Here is an 11637-nt window from a genome sequence, read left to right as displayed (position 1 = left end):
TGGCACAGAGCATGCACAGCACAAAGATCATATAAGACCCAGAAATCATTGAGATTCCTAACATTTAGGACCAAAGTGTATCTTTGAATCAACCTCTGTAAGACCCCATCTAATAATTCTTACATTTGAATTAACCAGTCAATAGCTTAAACAGTCATTTGAAAGGGGATAATGAGGTGGTGACAAAGATGTTTTACAGGACACATATGCCGAGTGTCAAAGGAAGTGATCAATAGGTAGCAGAAGATGGCCCCAGCAGCTCAGGTGGTGAACACATCTCAATACTAAATTTAATGCTTCCTGAAGAGTATTGGAAGAGGAAATAAGCCTGTGATATTTGAAGTTTGAGAGGCCACAGTCAATGGAAAGTTGTTAAGAGAGGATTAAATTGTTAAAAGCACTGGTCTCAGTAAGTGACCTCTGCCAGCAGCACTTAGGATGGATATCAGCTGGAGAAGGCTCCATCTGTTGAGCTTGGATAGAATTGTGCTTCAGTGGTGAGGGACTGGGCAAGACTAATCACTATGGAGGGGGTAGAGAAAGGCAGTATAATAATCTAAAGGACACAGCTTGAATCTGAATGCAGAGAGTCAGGGCTGAGTTGGAGAATAACCTATGAAAAACAGGTAGGGTGGTGACCACCGACCAAGGCAGCAAATAAGTGGGAAAGTCAGGTAAAGAGGTGAGACTAGCCATGCCAGTGTAGGGAAATTTCATAGCATGACCAAATGTGCTCCTTTTATTAAAGTGGAGTGAATAGCTTCTGCTCCTGTCCAGAATGCTTTCTTTCATGCATTCATTCCCTAAGGAATACACACACACACACACACACACACACACACACACACAAACACACTCTATTATATTTCCTTTGTCTAAAGATGACTGGATGAAAACTAGCAATTTTTAACTTGTCTTTGTTGTGATGTCTTGATAGAAAACTTAAAAGCAGTTCTGCTACTACTGCCCTACAGATATGGTCATATGTGGTACCCATTGTTAGTATTTAAGATTTGAGAGGTCTGGCTAAGAAGTTTATAGTAACTGAAAGAATATTACTTTCAAGTAAAAACTAACAGTGATATTTTCCAGCTCCCCACTTTTCCACATCAGTAACTATGATCATAATTAAGTCTCTGTCTGACCTGTCCTAAATTGCACTTATGTTATTACACACTTGGATTCCTCAGATATCTGACACTGGTATTTACAAATAAGCAATTCAGAAAGGTGCTGTCATTCAGCCTGAACTGCAAGCTTTCTCTTTTGGTGGATTTTTCCCAGGAAAAAAACAACAATCTAAGTTTCAATTGATTACATGGATTGGAGTGAAGCATCACTTCTATGGAGGTGATAATTCTCTGAAAGACATGCTGGATCCACAAAGAAATTTCTGATATTTTCTGCTTTGACACAGAAGAGGAAGTCAAACCCTTCCATTCAGTGGATTTTGCCACCAACCAAGCTCACAGCTAAACCCCTCTCACTGAACATCCCATGTAATACAATAAATAAATTAAAAAAGCAATAATCAGACAATAAAGCTATAATAATAAAGCAGGAGGAGTGCATGTTCCTGGACAACCCCTCCATCCAACCTCCTCACACAGCTAAAATTTCCCATGTCATGCACTGCAACACATCTGCCTTCAATAATTTTTAATTACATTTATGAGCTTGATAACATATCTTTAAGCATTATTACCACTCTTTCCACCAAGGTGCAACCATGAACATTTAAACCATCATTTATATGTCTCAACAATATGGTCACTCACCCTTCAGAGAACTGTCTACTATAACTGGACATGCTTTTCAGAATACTCCCAGAAATATTCTCCATGCTTTTAAGAGCCCATTATCTTTTTATAAAATAAGCAGAATAATCAACGTGCCTCAAATAATTTTCCATTTGGGGATGCTACTTTGCTGGCCAACAGAGCAACCAAATAGAGCTGGAAGCCAGCCTTTCTACTTAAGCATGGTCAATATAGGGGTTTGTAGCACTAACTTTTCCCAGGACAATATAAACTTTTTAATATCTTTAATATGCTTGCCTTGTTTTCTTTTCCCTGATATCCTCTGTGGTCTTTTTAAGAACTCCAAGTATTTTGTGGGGCTCTAAACATGCTCAGTGCTTCTCACTCATTCATCTCATGCTTTGTGCCCAATTAGTAAATGAAGGCTGAATTAGTAACGAAAACAATTTTTGTTGATGTAATAAAAAAACTAGCAAAAAGCTTCTTATAAAAGTCAAAGCAAAGTGCACTTTTTTCAGTTCCAGAATAATCCACCAATGATAAAACACTACCCGCCTCCCTCCCCTCCACCCCCCAGAAAAAAAGAAATGAAAAAAAAAAGTTATTTAAAGTACCTATGAGAAGAAGTAAAAGAAAAACAGTCTGTTGTGTTAAAGGGATCAGGAAAGAGACACTAGCTACCAAGAAAAACAGATATTTGCAGGGAAACATGCCCCAAGACAGAGAGTTTTGAAGCCAATGAATACTCAGCAATTTATCAGACAAAAAGGTGTCAAGAGGAAATGAAACTATTACTTGCCCTGGATGTGTTGATCCAGAGCATATTTATCTTGACATTAAAATTTTGACCTTAATTTTGAACTTCCCTAACTTCGGCTTCCAGACATTACACCCTTTTCTGACAGATTAAAGAGCCATTCAAAATCATGGTAAAAGTATGCTGCAATCCATGCATTTCTTGATCTTCTCTTAGACTAACTGAAGAGAGCAATTTCTATAAATCTTTCACTAGGAGAAATTTCCTTACTTCTTCAGAATACTTTTTGTGACTCTTTCCTGCATTGGCTCTCATTTCTCAGTACTTTTTAAAACACACTGGCCTGGACTGTAAAAAGCTTTCAAATATTGATCTCATCAGTTCCCTGTCCAGAAGTAATATTTCCCTGCTTGTGTTCATGATTCTCCTTTACCACAGCAGCCCTCTGTCACAGCTCTGCAAAGGGAGCTCATATACAACCAGCTACTTCCCATGCACAGTCAATGCTGTCCCACACTTGGTACCCTATAATGTTGGAATGACTGAATGATTTTTGTTAGACATACTGTTATGTTTATAGCTGTATATATTAAAAAATAAATTTCCTGAACAAGCTGTGTGGCAAAATGCCCCCTCTCCCCCCGACTGCTCTGCTGTCTTCTTTGTTTACCATGATGTCCATCTGTCTTTATAACAAGTCCATTCTTTGCCTGTTCTGTGGGTTATGGAATAACTGCAAGACTGGCACAGGCTCTTTGGAAACTGGTGTTTTAAGAGGTTGTGAGAAAACAGGTATTATCCCCCTCACAAGAATTTTAATGAAAATTGGCACTTCAGTTATAATGGCATATGATAAGACAAGTGCCTTTCAAAAATCTGTTGCATCTGTGGAGGAACAAAATATGTCTTCCCATCGTAATAATATCTGTGTGACAAGACTTATTTTCTATTAAATCAATATAAATTGGCAAGTATTCTTTTGTGCTCCATTCTCTTTCTTTCCATTGGAAATGGACTCAAAATTATATTTTTATAATTCTTTATATAATAAAGAATTATATTCTTTATATAATAACCTCTACTTTTGTTATGCTCCTAATTGTTTCCAGCTTGCCTAGCGATTCAGTAAAAATAAATGAAGACTTCAACACTTGATTCACAAATGGGAGGGAAAAAAAGAGAATGTTAAAATAAAAAACAAAGGTTAAATGGGGTGTGCAGTGCCCAGGGTATGCTGGTTCAAAGATTCTGAAAGATCAGTAATAACTGCACAGAACTGTGCATGGGAAGAATTTGGTTCATGACATGGTCTGAATGTCTAAATGACATTCATGTAACACTGAAGATTAAATCAATGTGAAGATGAAATCTCCTGAAATTCTAACAAAAGCCATTTCTACAATGCACACAGGCTGCTGTCATATATTTAGGGTTTTCACACTTCTTTTGTACAGCAAACCATCACTATCTGCAAGAGTTGTTACCAGAATATGAACTATATTTTCTTAATTTTATTTAAATTACTATATGATTGCATATGGGAAAAAATAAAATCCAAAGGAAAAAAAATTTCAGGTAATGAGGACTCACACTTGATTAGGTGCTTCTTCAGGGTAGTTTTGATTATATGGATGAAAAACTAGGAGTCAAAACACAGGGATTAAGAATAGAAAGAAAGAGGGTGCTTAGGAAGGAATAAGAGAGGCATGGGACTTTGTTGCATTTCCTGAAGGGAGCCTTGCTGCCTTGCTAGATGGTAGGGACCCAGATGAAAAATATGTCAATGTGTCATTTCAGGATAATTTTTCTATTTGAATGGGACTGTTTAGTTTCTGTGGATAGCTCTATAATTTACTGGCTGGGTAACTCAGGATGCATCCCAAAGCCTGATGCTCCTACTGTTCAGACCAAGAAGGCAATGGAGGAGGTGAGCTTTTTCATCCCTCAACTGTATGAAGAGGCTCCCCACCCATGGCACATGGGGTCCTGGAAGCAGACTTGCCCCTCAGGACATGGCTGGGGCATGACCCTGGAGAGGAGATTGCCATGTACTGCCAGATTGCCTGAAGAGTGAGAAACTTCCAGACTGTGACCAAGACAGATAACAGCACTAGACTGTCCACAGGTATATTACTCCCCCCAGACACATATATTCCTGAGGATATGCCATCACTGTGCAAAGTCATGTTGTGTTACCTGAGCTGCGCCAGAGTATCTTTGTACGTCACCATGGCAGTCACAGCGTCAGACAGAGATGCCAAGATCCCGGGTCCAAAGCCAGCACAGCCCGACCTCTGCTTCCTGTTCCAGCACCAGGCTGTTCTGTGCTAGCCTGAGGGTCAGCAAACATCTCTACCAGCAGGATCATGAGAGACAGAAATAAACAGCAAGGTATGGCACAAAAGCTCTTTAGCTATGACCTGTCACTAATTTTTGCATCTGATAATCTTCATAGTGCCAGAGATTTTAATAAACAGAGATTTTCCTCTAAATGACAAGTGTTCTGTTTCACTGGGTGAAATCCATGCCAATGCCATTTGCCCTAATGACGACAGTCCACCATCTCAGGAAAAAGTGACAAACTGGCAATACAGGATACAAACATTAGCTTGTTTATAATGTGTTATAATTGGAATGGAAATTGTTCACAAATTAAATAAGTGAATAAACACAGCTCTCCAAAGTCCTAAATTAAAATATTCAATTGAAATGCTTGTCTTTGCCATTTGTGAAACAAATGTTAAAACATTTGAAGAAAAGCTTTTGCATTTTTATTGCAACTGTTCTAAATGGAAGAGTGACAGATGATGAAACACACCAAACATATTCAGTCCAAATCACAGGGAAGCATTTGTCACACTGTCACATAAGAAATCACTGGATAAAACTGGAATACAATGATCAGCAGCAAGGTGATATCCATTTTTAATCCTTCTTAAAAAGCAGGAGGGGCACCAGAAATATGAATGAATCATCTTGAGTCATCCAGCAAAGTTTCACAAGGCTTAGTACAGTGGCTGAGGTTGATCTGAATGAAGGATGGCACCACACAGACTTGCTAAGTCCATAACTCAACAAGGGACAACAATATTCCCTCCAGGTTCCAATCATTCCCCAGGGCCTGATTTTCCAGAGGATTTTAGGTGTATAGTGGTATAAATGAGGAGAAAGCATGTTTTCCTAAAGTTTCCCAGGCTCCTCTGTAGACTAACTCATCCTACTGTTTTGACATGCCCTGGAGGACACACTACCCTCCACTGAGTGTACAGAGGACCTTGGGAGCCTATTTTCTGAGCAAAACCCATCCATATCTGGTGTTTGAAGCTGTTTGGTGTGGCTCCTCTGACCCAGTGGCCTATATCTGCATATCTGAATTTAGTCCAACTCACTCCAAGCCCCACTGGCCTGTCTGCACCACTTAAACCTAACACCTTTCTAAATATGCCCACATGTCCCTAAAGTCACCATCCAAAGATGGCAGGCATCTCCATGCATTTCCTAACCCAGCAGGCTCCCTGCACAGGCAGAAGCTGCCTGCTCTAGAGCTGACACTGGGCATCACTCTTGTAAATCTTTTATACCATATTTTCATTTTCATGTGGTTGTAAACCACAGAATCACAGAAAGGCTGAGGCTCCAGGGTGCCTCTGGGGGTGGTCTGGCTCAGCCCTGCTCCTCGAAGTAGGGTCAGCTAGAAGAGGCCATTCAGGATCTACTGGAAAGGAGGTCGTAGCCAGATGGGGGGTGGCCTCTTCTCCCAGGTGACAAGTGACAGGATGAGAGGACACAGTCTTCAGCTGTGCCAGGGGAGGCTTAGGCTGGACACGAGAGGAATTTCTTCAGAGAAGGGGTGATTTAACATTGGGATGGGCTGCCCAGGAGGTGGTGGAGTCGCCATGCCTGGAGGTGTATAAGGAAAGACAGGCTGTGGCACTCAGAGCCACGGTCTGGTTGACATGGTGGCGTTCGGTCATGGGTTGAACTCAAAGGTCTCAGAGGTTTTTTCCATAGCATTCTATGATTCATTTTCATATGGTCGTAGATCACAGGATCACAGACAGGTTAGGCTCCAGGGTGCCTTTGGTGATGGTCTGTCCAGCCCCACTTCTCAAAGCACTGCCAATTAGAACAGCTCATTCAGGACCACGGAATCACAGAACTAGTTTGGGTTGGAAGGAACTTTAAAGACCGTCCAGTTTCAAATACCACCCACTAGATCAGGCCTCTGGGGAATCCAGCCAGCCTGGCCTCGAGCACTACCAGGTGCGGCGATGCCACCATCTCTCGAGTTACCTCCAGAGGCAGGGACACCACAACCTCTCTGGGCAAGCCCGTGCCGCCAGCACTCGACCACCCCCACAGCACGAGGACAACTTCCATCCAAACAATTTCGGGAGGCTCCTGCCGCACGGGAAGAGCCGGCGGTCCCTGCGGAGCAGCGGCGGCCCCGCGGGGGCGGAGGAGCGGGGCGGGGCGGGGGCGTCCGCCCCTTCTCCCCCTCACCGCCTCCCACGCGCGCACCTGCGCAGGCGCGCGGGCACGAGGCGCGCCCCCGCCCCTCACTCGCTCCCTCGCTCGCGCCCCGGCGCACACACGCACACGCCCGGCGCGCGCGCGCGCGGGGGGCGCGCACCTGCGCTGCGCCCTCAGCCGCTCCCCCCCCACCCCCGCCGGCCCCGCTGGCGCCTGGAAGGGACCGCGGCGACCCCTCCGTGCCTCCTCCTCCTTCATCCATCCTTCCTTCCTCCGAGCCGCCGGGGACAGCCCAGGTGATCCGCCGCTGGGGGTGCGTGGGGGATGTCTGTCTGTCTGTCTGTGTGTGTGTGTGTGGTGTCCGCGTCGAGTTTGTAAGTTCTCAGAGGACATCGCCCTGCTCTCCCCACAGCCCCGGCGGGGTTTCCTCACTGCGGGTCGGTGACAGATATTCCGCCTCCCCTCGTCCTTGCCCATCCCGTCCGCTCCCTCCGTGCCCGATGCAAGCCCGCGGTGGAGCCCGCAGGAGAGCGGGGCGTGCGCCGCCCCCACCCCGAACTGCGGCGCTCACAGGGGCTTGGCTGCTGCATGGGCTGCCTCCCGTGCCCCTGCCGCCTTCCCTGTGCAGGTTGCCCTGAGGATCACTCAGCCTCCGTGCATCGGTCCCTCGGAGGATGATCTCGGGCAGTTTTAAATACCCTCCCCCCGCCCCCGTTTTTGTTTTTATTTTCTATTGTCCCATTTATGTAACAAGTGCCCGCCCGCACATCAGGCTGGTGTTGCTGTCTAGGGCGTTGCATGCTCCGGGGGGGTGATGTATCCGGTGCTGTGGCTGAACATTAAAAATGATGTCTTTCTGTTGAAGAAGACAGGGGTTAAAATGAATGAAGATCTGAAGGTTAATTTGAGCTGGCTGCCTCAGGATCATGTAGAAGCCAGCTCTACAGAGAATGCCTCAGCTGCAGGCTCCTCCCTGGTTCCTGCCGTAGACCCTGAGCCAGAGCTTTTGGTAAACCCCTGGGACATTGTCTTGTGTACTTCAGGGACCCTTATCTCCTGCGAAAATGCCGTTGTGGTTCTGATCATTTTCCATAACCCCAGTCTTCGCGCCCCCATGTTCCTACTGATAGGCAGCCTGGCCCTGGCAGATCTCTTAGCAGGCATTGGATTGATCATCAATTTTGTTTTTGCCTACCTTCTGCAGTCAGAAGCTACGAAACTGGTTACGATTGGACTGATTGTTGCCTCTTTCTCAGCATCTGTTGGCAGCTTGCTGGCTATCACTGTTGATCGTTACCTCTCCCTGTATTATGCTCTGACTTACAATTCAGAGAGGACTGTCACTTTTACCTATGTCATGCTTATATTGCTCTGGGGAGCCTCTATCTGTATTGGACTGCTGCCTGTAATGGGCTGGAACTGCCTCAGAGATGAATCCACCTGCAGTGTTATCAGACCACTCACTAAAAATAATGCAGCTGTCCTTTCGGTCTCTTTCTTGCTTATGTTTGCCCTCATGCTGCAGCTCTACATCCAGATCTGTAAAATCGTGATGCGCCATGCCCATCAGATTGCCTTGCAACACCATTTCCTGGCCACTTCCCACTATGTGACCACCCGGAAAGGAGTGTCTACTTTGGCCATTATTTTGGGGACTTTTGCTGCTTGCTGGATGCCTTTTACTCTCTATTCTTTAATAGCAGATTACACCTATCCTTCTATATACACCTATGCCACCCTCCTGCCAGCTACCTACAATTCCATCATCAACCCTGTAATATATGCTTTTAGAAACCAGGAGATACAGAAAGCACTTTGGCTCGTCTGTTGTGGCTGTATTCCTTCTAACCTGTCTCAGAGGGCAAGATCACCCAGTGATGTCTGATTGGCAGCCACGAGGACGCTCCATAACATGTTACTTTCCAGACATTCTGTCTTTGGTTTAGATACATTCTTTAAATGGTGTGTGATGAGTTCACATAAAAACCGCAGGATGGACTGACCTTTCTGTAAAGAGAAAACCCCAGCGACCGAAATCAATCGGGTGGTTTAAGGAAGATTTCCAAAATCAAAATAATCAGTGTTCTTAACAGATTTATAATGTTGCTCAGGGTCTTTTTGTCATATTACCCAGACTTTGCCATGTTTGCCATAATTTTACATTAAGTTTTCTAATTAAAATTAGATTGAAACAGCATACTTCTTTAAAATTGTTTATGTTATTAAGTTTAGTCATACTGAATGTTACAATCTGTTGTTAGGCTATTTTTTTCTCTTTAAATTTTTTTAAACAGAAAAAAAAACCCAAAGCAAGTCCTATTACCCCATCTGTATATCATCAGAATACTCTTCAAAATAATGGCCAATTGTACTGATTTATATGGAATTTACTATAATAATCTCAGTGCAACGAATTTGCTCTAAGTGAGAAAGTCCTTGTGCAGCTTTTTATTTTACATCTCAGCATTAATTAGATTGACAGTTGTTTTCAAGAGTTACCTGTTCTCTCATGTTTTCTGGCTGGGTGTTGCTTTCCTTTCCAAATGCCAGACATATGTTTTCACTTGCATGTGGGACATTGGAACTATGATGTTGATTTTAAAACTGACGAGGGTATCTTTGAAATTGATGAAACAATATGGCCTCTTTCGGCAATGCATTTGTAATAGATTGAAAAGTAGGTTTCTCAGACAAGTTTATCTTTTCAGAAGAGTATAAGAAATGTTTCATAAAGCAACCTACAGATTGCTTGCAGCACATATTTAACACTACATGAAATGGTTCCCTTTTATTTGTTACCAAGTCAATACTATTGCCATTTGTTTTCACCGTTCTCCTATGAAATATAAAATACCGACATTTATAAATTCTCAAAGCATATTTGGTTCATAATTATATGTAACCAGAACTGCAAGACAAAACAGTGTTTTCTCATTTTATGGCAGTTTCATTCTTTGCACTGTACACATGTCAGTTCACTTCATTATAGTTCTGGTCTAGAAAGCAGAGCTTCCTCTCGTGAATGGTTAAATTTCAAACTGCTTCTAACCTTCCACTGAAGCCACATTAAAATGCACTAGAGACAAAGCATTGTTTTCTGATTTGAAGAGTACTTGACTGTCAAAGAGAAAATCTTCCTGGCACTTGTCTTCATGAAACTTACAGTGTACCTTCATGTCAGTGCATGGGAGTCTAGAGTGCTGCTTCCATTAGTGCTGATGGGAGCTCAATGTGTTCACGCCCTGGCATCAGCAGGAGGTTATACTCCCTTGAATGTCAAAGTCAGCATATTGTATTGTTGCTTCAGTACCTTCCATTAAAAAAAAATATCTAAAACTCAAGTGTAAAAATAGCAATATTTACAGTTCAATGAAAAAATATACCTGTGTAGTAGAGATAGTAGAGACAACTGCGCTGCTGGTTGGGATTTTTCCAAATGGAATCTGTCCTTTTCACATGGACGTTTGGATGACTGTAGCTTTTTGTGGCAAAGTTCCTGTGATATTAAGAATCATATGCTATACACAAAGCTGAATCTCAAATGTAAGTTGTCTGTAAACAAGGCTCTGTAGAGATTTTTATGAGCAATAATTAATTTTAGTTGCAATGCTGGGTTTAACTTCCGTTATTTATTTGGTTCAGCCTTTATGATATTTGGTTCTTACTTCATAATCTGATTGGTTTAATAATAATTGCATGGCATGACCCAGTAGAGCTGTGAATTTGAAGCTCCCCTGGCTTCCCTGTGATTTACAGATGCTCAGTAAGTTAGACTATGACCTCTGCTCAGTGTAGGGTATTGGTGTTCTTTATCTACTTATGAATGGTACTGAAACTCTAGTAATTGAATTTTCTTACAAGTTTTTGTATAAGAAATGCTCACTTCATAAATATCCATGCTACATATGTGTGCAGTTTTTCAAGTATGCAAACTATTGGGAAATAATGGCAGTAAAAGTCATAAGATGAATAATGTAGAGAGGCTGAATAATGTAGGATGGCACTTTTAAAAGAAAAAAATAAGTTAAAGTCATCCAAACTTTGCTCCCCCTGCTTTTCCCTTATTTGTTCTTGTGTATCAAATTGCTAAAAGTACGAGGAAGATGAGCAGCTACAACTGTGACCAAAATTCAGTCCTGAGGGCAACTGTTGTTTTTCCTTATGCAGATGTGTTCTCATCCTCTTGGATAAGCTATCAGGCATTAGTGTTTTTCTCTAGGCAACACCTATGTGGTTGGGAAGCCAGAGAAAAAGAGCACAGAGGGAGATAATGTCATCCCCTCTTCCCATGCTGTTTGACCTCGTGTCCTTGTCATCTTCCTCACTCCACAGGCTGCTCAATTCCGCAGAGGCTCTCCAGTGTGCTGAGGGAGCCGACCTCTTCCTTGTGCCAGAGCAGAGATATTTGTAATTGGAAGCTTCTCTCCTGAGGAGCAGTGCAAGTCAAATGGAGGAAAGAAGGATTAATTATAGCAATCCCACAAAGCTGGCTCATAGGGATGTGATTTGCCCTTGTTTGAGGAGTTGTGCATGGTTACCTTCCACCACAAACAGATGAGAAACATGATTCTGCCTCCAAAGGTACTGCTGTGACCTCCAGTGAGGATTTTGCCTCTTCCAGAAATATATTCCAAAATTGAGGCTGTT

At 42.9% G+C, this 11637-nt stretch overlaps 1 protein-coding gene across 1 annotated transcript; it reads left to right on the top strand.

The window, feature by feature from the left end:
- The first annotated feature begins 7096 nt into the window (after positions 1-7096).
- Positions 7097-10362, top strand: GPR12 (G protein-coupled receptor 12). Its single transcript, XM_056494773.1, has 2 exons — positions 7097-7286; positions 7859-10362. Exon 2 carries the CDS (start codon positions 7871-7873, stop codon positions 8873-8875), a length of 1005 nt encoding a protein of 334 aa, XP_056350748.1. The 5' UTR covers positions 7097-7286; positions 7859-7870; the 3' UTR covers positions 8876-10362.
- Positions 10363-11637: the final 1275 nt, after the last annotated feature.

The sequence above is a fragment of the Oenanthe melanoleuca genome, chromosome 1 (assembly GCF_029582105.1).
Source record: "Oenanthe melanoleuca isolate GR-GAL-2019-014 chromosome 1, OMel1.0, whole genome shotgun sequence".
Classification (NCBI taxonomy): Eukaryota; Metazoa; Chordata; class Aves; order Passeriformes; family Muscicapidae; genus Oenanthe; species Oenanthe melanoleuca.
This window is presented reverse-complemented; position numbering and strand designations above follow the sequence as displayed.